Source organism: Salvia splendens, chromosome 17 (genome assembly GCF_004379255.2).
Source record: "Salvia splendens isolate huo1 chromosome 17, SspV2, whole genome shotgun sequence".
In the NCBI taxonomy this organism is placed as follows: Eukaryota; Viridiplantae; Streptophyta; class Magnoliopsida; order Lamiales; family Lamiaceae; genus Salvia; species Salvia splendens.
The window spans coordinates 19,617,235-19,636,781 of record NC_056048.1 but is presented as its reverse complement, the minus strand read 5'-3'; the positions used below and the strand labels follow the sequence as shown (position 1 = coordinate 19,636,781).

At 37.0% G+C, this 19,547-nt stretch overlaps 1 protein-coding gene across 1 annotated transcript; it reads left to right on the top strand.

Moving 5' to 3' along the window:
* The first annotated feature begins 16,449 nt into the window (after window positions 1-16,449).
* Window positions 16,450-18,466, top strand: LOC121773827 (putative vesicle-associated membrane protein 726). Its single transcript, XM_042170745.1, has 5 exons — window positions 16,450-16,719; window positions 17,181-17,322; window positions 17,397-17,517; window positions 18,054-18,116; window positions 18,179-18,466. Exons 1-5 carry the CDS (start codon window positions 16,530-16,532, stop codon window positions 18,320-18,322), a joined length of 660 nt encoding a protein of 219 aa, XP_042026679.1. The 5' UTR covers window positions 16,450-16,529; the 3' UTR covers window positions 18,323-18,466.
* Window positions 18,467-19,547: the final 1,081 nt, after the last annotated feature.

Here is a 19,547-nt window from a genome sequence, read left to right as displayed (position 1 = left end):
ATGTTAGCTCGGTCTGGAGGCCTTACTAAGGCAGAAATCTTTCCTTCGTTCCCTCGCATCTCGCTCAAGGAAGTCGCGATATGGGAAAATTGCTTGGCCAACATGTCCATTGCTGCCTTCTGCTCCAACTGAGCGTCTTGAAGCTTATGCACCACGTCATTGTTAGATTGCAAGTTGTTCTGCATATGTTGTTGCTAGCTGACTAGATCATGCACCATATCATCAATATTCATTGGTGGCTTAGAAGTGGGTTGGTTAGGACTCGGTCCACTTCCTTGGTTCTGGCGGAAGTTCCCCTGACTTCCTGAACTGTTGTTGTACTGATTTCCTGGCCCTTGGTTCCCCTGGTAAGGAGGATGGGAATTTTGATAATTCCTTGGGTAATTCCTTTGGTGTGGCGGCACATAAGAGTTCCCCTGGTGGTTTTGATTCTTGTTTCCCCAACTCGCATGATCTCCCTGGTTCCAGTTGCTCCAGTTGTTCTGTCCCTCCTGATTTCTCCCAGACCAGTTAGTCTGCCTTTCTGGTTGATGCGTCAACTGGGCTTTCTGTTGTGGGGTGGCTGGTTCTGATCATTGTCAGACCATCTAAAATTAAGATGGTTTCTCCATGGTGCATCCCACTGTCTCCCTGGATTCCAACTTCCATCTGGGTTCCAACTCCCCATCGCATTAACTTGGGCCTGGTAATCTCCTTCTTGTAGACCATAATATTGTTGGGGTGAAATTTCTCCTGGACCCGGAGATTTCCCTTTTTCTTGTGAGGCTGCCGGATTAGTCTTCTCGATTGCTTTCAATAGTGCTTTCTCAAGCCTATCTATTCTCTCCTTGACTCTTTCGTCATCCTGCTCTCTCAGCGCATTTGTTGACCCTCTCCTCATAACATTCCTCGGGCTGTCGTACGCCTTTTTGGCCTCTATCAACTTCCCCAAGATCACTCTTGCTTCACTTTCCTTTTTCTTCGTAAAATTTACCCCGCTCGAGGAATTCATCAGATCCTTTGACTCAGGGTTTGCTCCTTCATAGAACAGATAATAAATCTCTGCCTCGATCATTCTATGATTCGGGCAGGCATCTAACAATCCTTTAAACGCGACCAATACTGACTAAGAGACTCATCGTACTCCTGCTTACACTCCACGATTTCCTTCTTCAGGGCGTTGGTCTTGTTTGAAGGGAAAAAGTAATCCAGAAATTCCAACTTGAAATCTCTCCATGTACGGATGGAATCCGGAGGTAGCCTCAGTAGCCATGTGTGAGCCTCTACCTTCAGGGCAAATGGAATTGCACGTAGGCGATAATCCTCCTCTGTTGTGTCATTGGGCCTTTTCTGAATACTGTACAACTTGCTAAACTCATTTAAGAACTCGTATGGACACTCGTTCCTACGTCCAGAGAACGTCGGTAGAATGCCTAACACATTTGTTTTAATATCGATGGCCCTCTGACGCGAATTCATAACTATGGCCTGGGCTGGCTCAGCATCTAAATGGGCAGTGAGCGAACCGATCTCCGGATTTGGGTCGACTACGTATGCCATGTCTCTGATCTCTGCCTCCTTTGTATCTGTTTCTGAAATTGACTTGGGATCCTCCCTTCCTGACGAACCCCAATCGTCGTCACTCTCTGAACCAAACAGAAATGGATCTCCCGTAGATAATCCCGATCTAGTGGTGACCGTAGATGCTGTGTCCTTGACCTTCCAAGTAAACTGATCCTTCCTCCACCCAGATGAGTTACCCCAGTGTCCAAACCGTGAGCCTCTGGTCATAAACTGAAAATAAAGAGAAAGAAAACACAAATCAAAACTATATACGCCAAAATCTCTAAACACAATCACAAACTAGGCCATCCATCCCCGGCAATGGCGCCATTTGAAAAGCTTTTTCGGAACCGTGTGTGCTTTTATGCTAGGTCAGGCTTCTCAAACCCAGAGAATCCACTAGATCACGAGGTCTATGAACTCAGAGGATCTCAGAAGTCTCAGTCGTCGGACACACGAATTCCTCATTCAAAACCCTCAACCCGCTATACTATTAATTAGTACAGGGAAGTAGGGATCGATCCCACGAAGATGGATGCGTAAGAAAACATTTGGGAGATTCCGGAAAGGTGAATTGGCTGCTGCCACGCAATTTTGGGTTGGGGTAAACTATTTCTAGACTCAGGAAGAAAATATGACACTAGACCTAGGAAAACATCATGCAGGCATGGAACACATTCGTAACTTTAATCTCTCAAACAAATTTACTTGACCTAGTAAACAACTACCTAAATTAGCTAGACAGAAAAAAACGCAAGCAGTGGGGACCATCTCCCTAAAACAGTAAAGTACGGATGAAAAACTGCAACAATCGAACTATGAATTTAACTAACAACGACATGCTTTTCACTGATTCAGACGCGAACATGAAGAAAACAGAGTAGATTTCCAGATTCAAACAGAATGTAAAAGTTCGGACGTCGGAAACTTGCGATTAGCAGGAAATAAAACAGATCTACATATGCTAGACGGAAGGAAATAAAGACACGGAAATGAGGCATCAAACTACGACTACTCTGTTTCAGATCCACACATCGGATGCTTAATCCACTCCGGATCCAAGCAATCCGAACCCAACTACCACCAAAATCAACTCCATAAACTCCAATTCAATAAATCTGTTCCGATCAACAACAATCATCAACGATTCTACTCCGATTCAACAAGCAAATGCGAAAAGCATTCAATTGAGTAAATAACTACGAGCTCAGAAATAAAACATCATTCATACTCGAAATAAACATCAAATTATCAGAAAACAGTAATTGCATAAATCCACGATAATTCGACAGAAAAACAGAGCTGAGATTCGAACAGCGAAGCTCGGTGAAATTCACAGCAACGGAATGAAATAAAAGCGGTAAATTGTATTTTCGCCCTACGCAAGGACAATGTTGCCCAATAACAAACAGAAAGTGAAACCCGTAATCCCCTACAACTTCCCGGACATCCCCCCAAGTGTGTAGAAGTAAGTGAGCTAAGAGAGCCAAAATAAAACCTAAGGAGCCCAAAAAAACTCCTTTTCTTTCTGCATGCTCTCTCCCTTATATAGGTGCGGAGGATCTTCTAGAAGCCTTCGCAGAAATCTCAATTCTACCCTTCAGCTTCATTGTTTCCTCCGTCTAGTCATTTTCCCATAATGCTCACTTTTATCGCCAATTCCCTTCGCCATGCAATCGTCCTTCTTTCTTCCTGGACCTGGCGAAACTTACTACACACCTGGCTTAAAAACATGTGTTAGACCCCGTAAATGCATGAATTCAACCCTTTAATCAATGCATGAAATTAGCCTTATCACTAGAGCCGTAAAAACCTAAACTAACCCCAACTACATCTCTTTAGACCGGCTGGGAAGTCTACAGCGGACCGCTGGATGGCTAATAATGAAGGACATTTCTGAACTATGATAATGATATATCTGCAAGTAAATTTCTCTTCCATAAAACACCATCATACTCACATTTGAAAGTGATAGGATGTCTGTGTTCAATACAAAAAGGTTCATTATTAGCCATATATATGTAAATAATCAAACACGGCTGAATTGCAGTGGACACACCTATTTTGTTACAGTTGACAAAGCCCAAAACACAACATCAATACAATATCAACACTGGTGATATTAGCAGGACTTACAAAAAGGTTCATTATTAGCCATATATATGTAAATAATCAAACACGGCTGAATTGCAGTGGACACACCTATTTTGTTACAGTTGACAAAGCCCAAAACACAACATCAATACAATATCAACACTGGTGATATTAGCAGGACTCCCCACAAATGTTTCTAGGTATTTCTGTGCATTGTAACTAATTTCCACTACTGACATATAGGTTTCTAACATAATTTACAGCAAGAAATTGAATAAATATTTATTTATATCGATCCCCATCATGAGCTCTCAACTAAAACGAGTTTACGACGAAGTTTCGAACATAACTATTAATTTTAATAAAATAGTTAAAATTACTTTACATATGGTGATACCTAAGGTAATATTATCTCAACTGTGTATTAAATTCAAATGGTATTAAAACATTACATATTAATATTATGAAACATAAGGTAAACTCACAAGGCACAAAAATGAAATGGCCTGAGATTATTTAGTTTTAATGCGTTCCATACTATCATTGCGCTCGATGATTTTATATTTTGTGTATTCTCACTAAATTTATATTACTACAAGATAGGAACTTACGCAGAGATTCAATAGGTGAGTTCCTATCTGTTCATAATTCCGCGATAATCTAAATAATTTGGTCATTGAATTATTAGATATTGAAGTATCGATCGTGATGTGTTATTTGACATGATTACCTAGGAATGGCCTTCGTGATTAATTTAGTATGTAAGTAGTGTGTGTACAGTATATGCAATTATCGATATGTGAATTAACAGATCAATTAATTTTCCAGGGATTACATATGTCCTCCCACGAAATAAGAGGTGATAAAAAAATCTGACCTCTTTTGCACTCTCAGACTTCATACATCACTTAACCCTATACTCTTGCATTTAGTAAATTATTAAATCCAAAACTTTGTTTCTCTAGATTATTATACAAAGAAATTTCGATTTTTGGTAATATCTTGTTTATGAAACAAATCTGGAATGTTAAAATACTCAAGCTAATAGACATCATCCCAGCAGAAGGAAATATTATGAATGGGGTTATGTGGTATATACACAAACTTCGAAATAAGAAGACATGCTACCCTCAAGCTTGGGGTTTCCACACCGGCCCATATTTACTGATCGAAAAGCAATATTGGGTTCTAACAAAGAAACTAGTTTCTAGACATGTTTGGAAATTTCGGTTCCAGTTATAACGATTGGGGCGACCCCTATCCGCCGCTGCGCTCTTGCCGCTGGCACGGACATGCTCTTAGCTAAGAGCATGTCAGTGCCAGCGAGCAGGGCGACGTGGCGTGTTTCTATTGACCATTGGCATTTTTTTTTCTTTTTTTTTAAATCGAAAATAATACCAAAAATAAAATAAAAAATCGGATTCCAAAAAATATAGCCGTTTTATTGCCATTTTTAAATTTTTTTTTTAAAATTTAATCCCAAAATCGTCTATAAATACACACATTCATCATCCATTTGGATGAAATTCGGCCACTTATGAATTTAATTATGTAATTTTTAATTTTTAGGATTTTAATTATGTACTTTTTAAATTTTAGGATTTTAATTATGTACTTTTTAATTTTTATGATTTTAATTATGTACTTAATTTTTAATTTTTTGTAATTTGTAATATTATTTCGGATATTTTTAATGCATTTTAATTTTGTAGAAATGTTTTATATAAATTGAATAATAGAATAGTTGGACCCTTGAGCTTGTCGTTGCGGAAGAGCACGGATATGGGTGTTGTGCTCTTGCGTCTTGCCTAAAAGCAGGCAGAAAAAGTGGGTCTGAATCCACATCCGTGCTCGTTGACAAGAGCACGGATGTGAATGCTCTTATACTATTCTTTATCTATGAATCCTCTCAGAACCGAACCGCATGCTGTTTGGCACATCGAAACACATGGCCGCGTCTAATGCAGCCGCGCCAAGTGGCCATCCCAAAGGCGGCTGCATTGTGAATGCTTTATAAGACAAGATATAGGCACCCGAATATGAATACTTTTATCGGTATCCAAAGTATGACTTGAGGTCAAGATAATGAAAATATTAAAGAACCAAGTTCAAGAACATGTTTGAATTTTGAAAACAAGTCTTATTTCTAGCTCGCAATCTATTAATTTTGTTTTAGAAAATATATGATTCCGATCGTTGTTTATGTATATGTTAGTATCGAATTCACATGGAGGCGTTACCTGTTAATGCCTAATTTTGTAACAAAAACCAAAATTGAATAAAGATTATCTTACATAAATTGCAGTGTTTATCTTATACAGGGAAAAATTAATTAGTAAACTTTTAGCAAATGGGTTGAAATATACTCCATTCAAAGATAAAAGTATTAGATGTAAGACTTTTATTAATATTAAAGGGGAAATTGGCAACATGTCATGAACTTAGCGAAACACGCATGCTTAGGGACACGTTAGTCCGAGTTGCCAATGATATTAAATTATTTTCATCTTTGATTAAGTATGGTTTGGCGTCTTGATATGACTGTTTGGTGAAAAAGTGCATAATTAGTGAATTGTTTGTTCGCCTTGAATCATGTTTATACCTTGTGAGATTTGATCATAAATTCTTTCTTGTGTGATTTATCTGCATTCATGTATATGTTTCCTAGTCTGCCTAAGTTTACATAGTTTTTAAGTTGATGAAGGAGGATGTTAGGCCATCTTTTCTTAGCTACTTTTATTCCCAAATTTTCAACCCTCTCAAATTTTTCCCTTTGGAGCCAATTTTGAGCCTTTAAGCCTATTCTTTGGAAGCTAAAATAAATGGGGAAAATTCCTTGGGTTAGTATAGTATTTATTATCTTTTGTAAAGGAATTGGAGAGATAAGGAGAAAGTTGTAAAAAGTAGTGTGTTGAAATGTAGAAAAGTGCAAGTTGGGAAATAGAAAATTCAAAATGTGTGCTTGATATAGAAAGGATGCTTATGAGAAGAAAAGCAAAAGAATGAGAAAGAAAAGAAAAGAAAAGAAAAGTTGTGAAAGGTTGTGAAGAGAAAAAAAAATTCAAAGGATTGGAAAATTGAGTTGAAGGAGAAAAATGTGTTAAAAGTGTCTTGGGTTTTTAAAAAAGTGGAGTCATTTTTACTCTACTTGGGATATTTTTATTTTTGAGTAACTTTTTAACCAAATATTCATCACCTACCTAAGAGTCTCCATTACAACAAAAAATAAAGACCTTTCGGACTTTTGATGCTTAATCACATCGAGTAGAGGAGGGATTAGACTTTGAGCAAGCCTATGGTAAACTTTGCATGATGCATGATTTGAGTGCTATACACTTTACCTTTATACACTTTGAGAGTGAGATAAAGAATCACTTCCCATCTTTGGATGTTTGCTACATGTGAGTGCATGAATTCAAGGTGTTCCACGAGTTAGTAATGAAAGTGCACTAATAAGCCTTGCTTGATTTGATTGCGTTAATACATGCTTGATCCATCTATTCCATACTTTGAGGCAATTAAGACGTCTAGTTCTTGTGCATTCCGTGAGTCTATTTTGTGTCTTTATTGTTTTGTTTGAGGACAAACAAAAATGTAAGTTTGGAGAGTTGATACACTCGGATTTTGTACTGTTTTAAGGCCTTTAATTGGTCTGTTTTTAATCTCAAAATCACAGTTCATGTCCATATTTTGCATATTTACTCTATGTTGGTATTTTGACTTGTTCTGTGAGATTTGTGCATATTTGAGCCTAAAAAGACAGCAAAAAGTCGAAGTTGGAAATCTGGAGCTTTCATGACGCACAGCGACCGCTAGGGCCCAACGACCGTTGAGCCAGTAGCGGTCTGCTCCGGAGAGAGTTGTGCTGAAACGAAGAACACGCCCAGCGACTGCTCGAAGAGTTTCTGAAGCTACATAATTATTCACAGCGACTGCTGCAACATAGTGTAGTGAACCTATCCAAGAGGCAGAAGCTACGGATCAACATGCAGCGACCGCTGGCCAAGGCGCAGCGGCCCGCTGGGAAAACGCGGCGCACGAATTTGATCTACTTTCTTCCCAAGATTTACCAAACTTAGCAATCTTTTACCTTATTTGTTGCTGCTCGAAATTTCCTCTATAAATATCCCCTCAAACCTCTTCATTAGGATCTTCTTTTTGCCTTAAAATTCTAGAGCATATATATGAGAGAGCTCTTAATTGTGCAAGAGGTTGAAGAAGGAATCAAGAGAAGATCAAGGCTACAAGGATTCAACATTTGGGTTTTATTGCTTTAGTTCTTATGTTCTTTTTGTTTTCCCTTCATTCTATGTTTTTAGATTATTCAATTATGTATAACTAAATTCATAGGATGTTAGGGATGTGTTGGTAACGGCTTTGGTTATACAATTCTGTTTTCTATTTAATACTCCCTCCGTCCCCGAATAAGAGTCGCTAATTTCCATTTTGGGCCGTCCCCCATTAAGAGTCACTCTTCATTTTTACCATAAATGGTAGTAGACCTCACATTCCACTAACTCACTCCACTCACATTTTATTATAAAACCAATATAAAAATGTGGGTCCCACATTCCACTAACTTTTTCAACCAACTTTTCTCTACATTTCTTAAAACTCGTGCCCGGTCAAAGAGCGACTCCTATTAGGGGACGAGGAAGTATCTGTTTTGTTTTTAATTCGTTTATTCCCTAAGTTGTTCCATAATACTTCACGTTTAAGTGATACATTCGGTGATGATTTAATATAACTTGCTACATAATCGTGAGAGGATGTTGACAAGTTAGATCCACTTAGTAGACACTACAATTAGCTTCCCTTAAAACGGCACTATTAATTGAGAGTGAGGACTTTTCAAGGGTCTTAGGAGCTTTTAGGAGTTACGAATCTAGGATTGACAACCCTAGTGTTAATAATCTACGCTTGTACCGTGAAGAGAGGATTTTTGCATGTGTGTCGTGTGCACGTGTTCCTCCTTTCAACAAGATTTATAATTTTCCCAATAATGCAACAAATATTACAAAGTATAAGCGGCAAGAGCGGGGTCGAACCACAGACACTAGGGACCTACTCGAGATTGTTTCTACGACACAAACGGAAAAGGGGTCGGCTGCTGCCACGCATTCATTAAGGGCTGAGTTTTAACTACTAGACATGAGAATTTAAACCTAATCTATTCTATCTACTAGATCCAGAGAACTGAAGGTGCTTCAAATGTAATTGCAATCATGATTTGAAACTGAAAATTAACTTTAGATCATTCACCAAATTTTCTGGGTCAAGCAAATAAGTTTCCTGAACCAGCCAGACAGCAGAGCGTAAGAAAAGCAACAAAACAGATTTCCCTAAATAGCTACTGACAAGAAAGCTGCAACTAACTAACTAAAACAGATCTGATTCTAACTACCAGCAAATTTCATCTTCTTCACGAATCCAACGGGAAATACAGAACAAAACAGAGCATTAAACACCATGAAAACAGAGCAATCTCAGATCTAAATTTAAACATGAAATTAAATCCTAAACTAACAGATCTACGCTACTGGGTCTAGCAGATGCGAGATCGAACAGTAAACAGCCATAATCATGCAGAATAGAAACAGAGAACTTCAGATCCACCAACACAGATTCAGATCCACCGCAATCCAACATCGAAAACGAAACGTAAACACGAAATTCAAGCTATAACTGCCAGATCTACTCTCCTGGATCAAGCAAAAAGCGGAATAAACATAGATTAACCTTGCATGCATCACCTAAACTAACAGATCTCATAAATCGAGCACGTGAATAACTAGATCTCAACCTCTAAACTACTGGAAATCATGTAAACATCATGGATCTAAATATTTAAGCCACCAATTGCGAAAAGCATCCAAGAAACATGAGTAAATACCATCATCAACATGAAAATAAACACCAAAGCTTCATAAAACCAGAAATAGGTCGAGATCCAAAGGCGGAGTCGTCAATTCCACCGTCGAAACCATTGAACTAAGCTAGGAAATCAGCAACTAAACTAAACTAAGCTAAGAAAGCGGTGGCGTTAAGCGCCTATGAGAGTTTCCTACCTAAACTACAAGAATGGTAGCGTTAAGCGCTACCGAGAACTTCCTACCTAACTACCATAGCGTTAAGCGCTCCCTTCTTCATTCATGTTGGTCCCTTTATATAGGGAGGCTTCAAGCTCGAATCCCTACGGTATGCTCTTCATGATTTGACGTTTGTACCCTTAAAATAGGATCTTTTAAATCTGCTCCTTTCTTCACTTTTTTCTGTTCCATTTTCCCCGCCCCGGGTAATTTGTGTGCGTTCCTGGGTCCGGCAGATTTTTTACGCACCTGCTCTTCTGATAATTCTCTTTGACCTAGCGGATTTTTGACACTTTATACTCCTTTTCTGCTCATTTTGCATCTGCTCGGTCAATTTGCAGCATCTACTTGACCCAGCAAGTATCTGCACACTTAATCTCAAATTTGCGCATTATCTCCCCAAAAAAACATGTAATATCACCAAAATCCAATGCATGAAACGAGCTTTATCAAACTGCTCACACTTAAACCATGCTTGTCCTCAAGCATGAAAGACAAGAAAAAGAAATAAGGCAAGTTTCAATGCATGGTTATCAACTGACCGACTCTAAAACGGGAAACAAAAGACTCCTAGACCTAGACGCAAAAAGGACTTGGACAAAGAAAACAGACACGAACACACATACAAAGACAAAACACATTAACGCATAAAATGGTATTTTTCCTAGCAGTCATCCCCACAAGTTAAGGTCAATCCAAGCATCTACAGCCTCAGATTCTTCCCCCTCCCTTCTTCTATCTAGTCAAACTGTCAGTTCGTCAAGATAGCCTTAAATTTTACCTCCTATTGGATTAACTCGATCACTCATTCCTCACCAGGGATGTTAGGATCATTCACTCTTCAGTCATTGCCACACCACTGATGCTTCGGGTTATGAGAGTTTCTCCTTCCTACAACTTTTTCCTTTCTTCCCCGGGTCAGGTTATTATTGCTTCATGCCCTTAGATTTTTCCCTGGACTTCGTCCAGCCTATACCTCATTTTCCTTTGTTTTTCTGGACTTCGTCCAGCTTATACCTCCGAATTTTAAATTATTTTTCCCCTATTTTCTTCTTTTGACTCTTCTCCCTACACATCCAGTGGCAGCCCTCTTTTGTATATGTTAGCTCAAAGTGTTTAGGCTCATAACTCACTTATATAGTGGGGCTTCACAGTTAGTTTAAATTAAGGCTTTTGTATCGTTCTTACTTCATCCAACTGACTTTGATTTATTAAGAGAAAAGGATTCACATATTGACATGTATTCTCTCTTCAATCCGTAAGGGGCTTTTGCTATTTATTATACCAGTTATGCATACACAAACACAGAACCTAAAAAAAACTACAGACTCTTAGACCTAACAGATTATTTACATGCTTGACACTAACTGCACTAACTGCTCTCCCCCTCCCACTTCATTCATGCTTGTCCCCAAGCAATCCCAATGAGGTGGAAAACATGACAGTTAGTGGCGACAACAAAACAGAGATCACAGACACAAAGAAACACACAAACTTCTCACACTTAGACCAAGAATTAGGCTAAGTGGGAGAAGACACAAACATAAACTAACAGAAGGTATATACACAACAATCTTCAGTGGGAGAAGATATACACAGAAAACACAAATAACAAACACATGCTATATTAACAAAAACTTCCCATACTTAGACCAAGAATTGAGCAAAGTGGGAGAAGGCATACAAAACATACATATATACAGACACAACGAAGCATGCACGATAACAGAAACACAACAAGCATAACAGACATCTTAAAAAAACAAAAACTGAAAAATAAAAATTACTTGGTCATTTAGGGTGGTTCAATTTTGCTTCTGGCTCCTTTTGGAGTCAGCCTTCCTGGGGGTGCTGGTGGTGCTTACCTTCTTGGTCCTCTTGCTGGTCATGGGGTTGCATCTTCTTTGGGGATTCCTTGTTCTCTTGCTGGTACATCAACATCGACAGTTCTGGAGTGTGTAGAGCAGATTTGGCCACTCCCTGCTGGGCGGAATCCTCTGTTTCCCTTGTTTCTGACTTGCCATTCTGCTGGGTCAGGTAGTCGTCTTCCTTATTTCCTGAATTGGGAGCTTCATCATTTGAATTCCTTGGAGGTCCCTTGTACTCTCTTCCTGACCTACGAAACTAAAACTTGAAATTCTTAAGCAAACTGGTCAAGTGGATGTAAGATCCAAATGATTTTTTTTTTCATTTATAAACTTCTTTCCCAGATTTACTTAGAATTTCAAAAATATTTTTGGGATTAAATGTTTTTTCTTTGTTTGGATTTTAATAAGAAATTTCAGAAAAAACATATTCACACTATGTACAACTTTTGCTAAAGTATTTTTGGGAGTATACTGGTTCAGTCCAAAAATTTTCAAATTCCTTCCTATCTACCTGACCCAGCAGATTCCCGAAGAGTACTTAGCAAACTGACCCGCTAGGCAATAAAAAGGTGCATGCATAGTGGAGTTTCTTCCATTACGCGTAACTCCGAATTATCCTAAATTTTTTTTTGAAAATAAATTTTTTTTAAACAAACTTAATTAGAAAAAGGGATTTTAAAAAACTAAAAATCTTTTGGCAATTTTCTAATTTTTTTAATTTTTTAATTTTTACTTTTAAATGTTTTTGGATTTTTTCTTAGAAAACTATTTACAAGAATTAAAAGTCAGACTAAAATTATTTACAAAATGAGCTTCTAAAGTATCTAAGGGCCATATATGCAACCATTAATCATAAAATTGAAAGAACAAGAAAACTTTATGGCCCTATAGGCATTCTTTCAGCCACGTGTAATCGGAGAGCTTTCCTTCTCCACTTCAGCCTTGATTTTTTTCAACATTGGAAAACACCTTGGATAAGAAGTCATGCCTGTACAAAAGAAAACGATCAAAAACATATAATTAAAGAAAGCCGAAAGCTATTTACAGTGTCATAGAAACAAAATCAAGTAGATCACGCCATAGTCCCCGGCAACGGCGCCATTTGAAGAGAGGATTTTTGCACGTGTGTCGTGTGCACGTGTTCCTCCTTTCAACAAGATTTATAATTTTCCCAATAACACAACAAATATTACAAAGTATAAGCGGCAAGAGCGGGATCGAACCACAGAGACTAGGGACCTACTCGAGATTGTTTCTACGACACAAATGGAAAAGGGGTCGGCTGCTGCCACGCATTCATTAAGGGCTGAGTTTTAACTACTAGACCTGGGAATTTAAACCTAATCTATTCTATCTACTGGATACAGAGAACTGAAGGTGCTTCAAATGTAATTGCAACCATGATTTGAAACTGAAAATTAACTTTAGATCATTCACCAAATTTCCTGGGTCAAGCAAATAAGTTTCCTGAACCAGCCAGACAGCAGAGCGTAAGAAAAGCAACAGAACAGATTTCCCTAAATAGCTACTGACAAGAAAGTTGCAACTAACAAACTAAAGCAGATATGATTCTAACTACCAGAAAACTTCATCTTCTTCATGAATCCAACAGGAAATACAGAACAAAACAGAGCATTAAACACCATGAAAACAGAGCAATCTCAGATCTAAATTTAAACATGAAATTAAAGCCTAAACTAACAGATCTACGCTACTGGGTCTAGCAGATGCGAGATCGAACAGTAAACAACCATAATCATGCAGAATAGAAACAGAGAACTTCAGATCCACCAACACAGATTCAGATCCACCACAATCCAACATCAAAAACTAAACGTAAACACGAAATTCAAGCTATAACTGCCATATCTACTCTCCTGGATCAAGCAGAAAGCGGAATAAACACAGATTAACCTTGCATGCATCACCTAAACTAACAGATCTCAGAAATCGAGCACGTGAATAACTAGATCTCAACCTCTAAACTACTGAAAATCATGTAAACATCATGGATCTAAACATTTAAGCCACCAATTGCGAAAAGCATCCAAGAAACATGAGTAAATACCATCATCAACATGAAAATAAACACCAAAGCTTCATAAAACCAAAAATAGGTCGAGATCCAAAGGCGGAGTCGTCAATTCCACCGTCGAAACCATTGAACTAAGCTAAGAAATCAGCAACTAAACTAAACTAAGCTAAGAAAGCGGTGGCGTTAAACGCCTATGAGAGTTTCCTACCTAAACTACGAGAATGGTAGCGTTAAGCACTACCGAGAACTTCCTACCTAACTACCATAGCGTTAAGCGCTCCCTTCTTCATTCATGTTGGTCCCTTTATATAGGGAGGCTTCAAGCTCGAATCCCTAGGGTATGCTCTTCTTGATTTGACGTTTGTACCCTTAAAATAGGATCTTTTAAATCTGCTCCTTTCTTCACTTTTTTCTGTTCCATTTTCCCCGCCCCGGGTAATTTGTGTGCGTTCCTGGGTCCGGCAGATTTTTTACGCACCTGCTCTCCTAATAATTCTCTTTGACCTAGCAGATTTTTGACACTTTTTTATTCCTTTTCTGCTCATTTTGCATCTGCTCGGTCAATTTGCAGCATCTACTTGACCCAGCAAATATCTGCACACTTAATCTCAAATTTGCGCATTATCTCCCCAAAAAAGCATGTAATATCACCAAAAACCAATCCATGAAACGAGCCTTAACATACCGCGTAGGCAAAATTTTTGTGACTCGTTCTATCGAAGTATAAACTCTGATAGGGTATTGTAGTTGGAATTTGTATAACCATAACTGTGAATGCACATCCATGGAATTCTCTTATCTCTCATATTTTACCTCTTTAATTATTTGCAATTAATTGTTTTATTACTTTCAAACTGTTTTTAGTTTTCAAAACCTCCAAAAATTTCGGTTTTCCAAATAGTGAACGGAGCTTAGTAGAAGGTAGCCAATCTGTGATTCTTTTCCCTGTGTTCGATATCTGGTACTGACCTTTAGCTATACTATATATACTCTGTATACTTGTAGGTTTATTTAGTGTTAATAAAAAGTGCATCACTACTTACTAGTGACTATCAATATGTTGCTATATACGCTGCTAATTATGACCCGTGATTGAGGAATCAAAATCCATCATAAATTTGCTGCTAATTTCGCTAGTACAATTACTAGCGGATATTCCGCCCCCAATCTGCTACTAACAGCAACATACTATATCTGCTACTAATTTTCGCTTGTAAATCGATAGTTTTTTGTAGTGAAAGGAGTCGAAGATGATCTCTGTTCACTTGGCAAAAAGAAATTGAGTCTTTTGAACACATCTTTTTCTGCCGCAAGGTCTCTAACATCCTCTGGTATTTTTGCTGTAACTTGTGGAATATCTCCTTCTGTCTTCCTAAAGATCCGTTGGCTTGCTTTCTAAGTTGGCTTGGAATCGGATCTCTATGTTTTACATCATTCTTTGGTCTATTTGGGATATCCTCAACAAGATAATATTTCAGAAGTTTCACTCAAATTGGGAGCTGAAAAAGAGAAAGGTTTTATGGCGTCTCGGATATTGGGAGAAAGGAAGGTATTCAAGATTCTCATTGTCATCGATCCGAATGACATATTAATATTATTTAGTCAAGTCTCCACAAGTGGTTGGTCATCCTTACTAGTTGGTTTTACGTACTTTCTTATTTTGGTGTCTTGCTCGTTGGCTTGTTGGTTTTCATGTTGAGTTGAGGTTGTCTTATGGTTTTTGTTGCGGGTCACCTAGCTCTTGTGCGTTATTTATTGCTTGTTGTTAGTTTTGGCTTTGTGTAGAATTATCTCGCTTGCCTCTCTATGTTGGCTTTGAACATTTTTTTCTCGATAAAAAAACTGCAACAAAAAAAAACCGTTAAGGACATTTTATTATTGGTGTCCCAACTAAAATTAGAGGATGCAAATGGAAGCATCCTAAAAAATAAAAGATTAAGTTATTTTAGCCTTAATTTAATTAGCAATAATTTTTTTTTGCGTCCTAAATTTTTGTTATTTATAAAAAATTTCCAGCCAAGTAATTTCATTTATATTTTTGTGTCCAAATATAAGTGTTTTATAGTGGATAAATAAATCCATAAAATCTAAAAAGATTGGAATGGGATGTTAATCGCGATGTTAAATAATAAGGATAAACCGATATGTTATGGTAACCATATTATGAAAATATTGAGTAATTTTAAGATATCTCTTAACTACCTTAAAGTGTATGATAAGTATGTAAGTGGATAAAGTCACGTTCATTTACCCATTTAAAAAAAAGATAAGTGTTCTATCTTTTGTTGCTAAAAGATAAAGAGTGTAGGTTGGTTGGTTGTAAATAAGTTGAAAAATACAACATATTGTGACCATCTCTATAAAACATACTGTATTCTTTTTAGAAAATAAATGAATATATTCTGGTGAATTGGATGAAATTTGAAAATTAAACATATTTTTATGAAACGGATAAATTAGTACTATTTGTGACTTCATCCTTGCGTTAGTATTTAGTCAAAATTACATGATTTAGTTGAATTAATAAGGTCTATACATTCAAATATTCAATACACATTGATTCGTGTTATTTATATAATTGTGTTATGAGTTTTTTTTTATTAAACTACTATGTTCTCATGGATTTTATTAGATTCTTGTTACTCGTATGAACAATAGAGAAAGTATACATGCATGGATTAAATACGATCACCAAAATATGGGTTTGAAACGAGCGTTACCGCCATTTTTTCCGCTTCTTCATTCATCCCATGTTTGGAAATCAACTAATACCCATGTGTTGTGTTGTGTTGTGTTCCTCTCCTCCAATCTCAGCTATTATTTCCTCCTCTTGCTTGCAATTTTTTGGTTTTTGGGTTTTATATTTCATGTTAATATAATCAATAACAAACCCAATCAAGAATGGGTCAGCAGAAATTGATCTACAGTTTAGTAGCGAGGGGAACCGTGGTCTTGGCCGATTACACGGAATTCAAGGGGAATTTCGGCACCATCGCCGCTCAGTGTCTTCAAAAGCTCTCCGCTTCCAACAACCGTTTCTCCTACACTTGTGACGACCACACCTTCAATTACCTCGTCGATAATGGATTCAGTATGAACGTTGATTCCTTAATACTCTATCTGTTTCATGTTAATAGAGGTGTTTCATTTCCTGCACTTGTTTTAGAAAAAAAAAAATAGTTAATGGGGATAAAAATTAAATTAAGAACGAGAATCTTTCTCTATTTTAATTATTTATTACTCTATCCGTCCCCAAAGAATATGTACTTTGAGTTCGGCAAAGCAAAATTGGTAAAGTAACATAGAGGTGGAAAGGAAAAATAATTAAAGTATTGTTAGTGGGGAATTAGTCCCACCACATTAGAGAGAAAAGAGTTTTCAAAATTGGAAAATGCATATTCTTGTGAGACGAAAGAAGTATTATATTTCCAAAATGAGTACAGGAAATGAAACGTCACTATTAAGGCAGAACAGATGGAATAATTAGTAGTTTAGCATGCATGTTGTCCATTGTCCGTGTTCATAAAAACAAGCATTTGTGTGGCTTTGCAGCTTATTGTGTGGTTGCTGTTGAATCCGCGGGCAGACAGCTACCGATCGCCTTTCTGGAGCGCGTCAAGGATGATTTTACCAAGAAGTATGGAGGCGGGAAAGCTTCGACTGCTGGCCCCAACAGCCTCAAAAGGGAGTTTGGGTAAAGTCACATTTCTTAGTACCATTTTTCTTAAAAACAATTTTTCCAACTCCTTTAATTTAGTATTGTTGTAGGCCTAAACTGAAAGAGCAAATGCAGTACTGTGTTGATCACCCAGAAGAAATCAACCAGATTGCTAAAGTCAAGGCTCAGGTTTCTGAGGTGAAAGGTGTGATGCTGCAAAACATTGAGAAGGTATGTATATTTAAGAGGCAGTAATATATTTTTCCGTAAACTTTGTCAAGGTATCAATTTTGGCCCGAAACATTTAGAAATATCTTGAGGTTCACTAATTTCGTTGTAATATTATTTGAGCTATCTTTTCATTGTTTTAAACTTTATGGGACAAAAATATCCACAAGTTCTTGAAGGCATTCCAGTCTATTTATTCTCTCTTCTTTATTAAAATAATTAATTTATCTCTCTTAATTATTTTTAATAAAGTTAGAAAGATAAATTAAATATTTTAATAAAAAAGAGAAAATAAATAGACTGAAATACACTTCATGACTTGAGGGTATTTTCGACTAACAAAAGTTTGAAATAGTGAAAAAATGACTCAAACGATATTACATCAAAGTTGATTGACTTTTCAAATATTACGGATCAGAATTGATATGTTGGTCCACGGACAAAAAAAGAATTGTTCCCTCTTTATATAAAAGGTTTTGTTATTCTTGTTGCATATTGTAGTTGACAATATGGTATGAATGTGGGCTTGCAACGAATAGGTTCTTGATCGTGGAGAGAAGATCGAATTGCTTGTTGACAAGACAGATAATCTCAAATCACAAGTTAGTCCCTGAAATTAATAAAACAAGCTTGTAGCATTTGTAAAATGATTGTGGATTTGTAGGCAGCAGATTTCAAGAAGCAAGGGACGAAGATGAAGAGGAAGATGTGGGTTGAGAACATGAAGATCAAACTGGTGGTGTTCGGCATTGTGGCACTTTTGGCTCTCCTGGTGGCGTTGTCGGTGTGCCCCAAATTCCAGTGTTGATTGGCTCACCACTTAGAGTTATGAGTTAGTTTGTAAATTGTATCCTGTTACCAACATAGGTGTACAAGTGAATTACAATTGTAGATACTTGTTGTTTACACATTCTAACGCACTTTCTTATATATATACATGTATTTGATGGTGTATTTCACTACTAGATTCAACATATTCCAAACTCTACATTTTTTTACTCTTACCAAGTAGTACTAGTATATTTTTAGACTTAATTGTGTTATTTTTTAGCATAGGTTATAATTTGATTGATAGTTCAACCTTTTCAATTAATGGTTAAAAACGCAATCTTAATAATGGCTCCACTATAAAAAAATTTAGCATAATTTTTCTTTTTTTTTGGATAATTTCCAAGGATATCCACCGGCGGGTCCAGTGACTATTCACTGGGCTAATATGTAAGCGAGGTCATTGGGTGGGATAGCTGACCTAAAGATTTAAAGTTGTTCCACACCCAAAGGCAGAAATCGATCTCATGCCACTCGACTACACCCTCTGGGTTAAAATTAGCACAATTTAATTATTGAAGTGACGTGAATGTGCTTCCATGATTTGAAAAAAAATTGGAGAACTACTTTTTTTTAAGAAAACCATCGGTGTCTAATGGTAAGATATTTTTCCAGAAATTTGACAATAAAATGATAGAATCATTATCACGGTTCGATAATAAATTAGGATTCGAATTCAAAATTACATAATACTCTCTCCTTCCGTCACTAGATTATGTCTCATTTCACATTTATTGTACATCGCACGCATCATCAAGTGTGCATTCTATACACTAGGTGTTCTTAATTCTCCAAGTTGCTTATGTGATCAAAATAATTTTTTAAAAGATGAAAACATGCTTATGTTAGTAACTAATTATTTGATCTAAGTAAGATTAAGAAATATAAGAACTAGTGGATGTAATCTGCATAAGCCTAACCGGCGGCCCAATTACCTACTTAGTTAATTATTAGACGAGTCTTTGAGGCCCAAATAAGCCATCTTGGGCTTATTATTTTTTAGCAACCTTCTGGTCCAACTTTCAGTTAAATTAATAAGAACAAAACCAATTTAATTGTTTGGTGGTAGTACTCCCCAAGTTCCACTAAATTTATTAAAAATGGGGTACTATCATTTTTCTTAAATCTCATATTTAAAATAAAAGGCCAGAATCTTGTGGCGAATAGCTGAGTCTAATAAATAAGAAAATACACACTCTTGTCCA

Bases quoted from the DNA above. Each gene is read 5' to 3' on its own strand.
- LOC121773827 (XM_042170745.1), top strand. From the start codon at position 16,530: ATGGGTCAGCAGAAATTGATCTACAGTTTAGTAGCGAGGGGAACCGTG. The intron at 17,518-18,053 runs GTATGTATATTT...TGCAACGAATAG, and splicing joins TGCTGCAAAACATTGAGAAG to GTTCTTGATCGTGGAGAGAA. The intron at 18,117-18,178 runs GTTAGTCCCTGA...GTGGATTTGTAG, and splicing joins CAGATAATCTCAAATCACAA to GCAGCAGATTTCAAGAAGCA.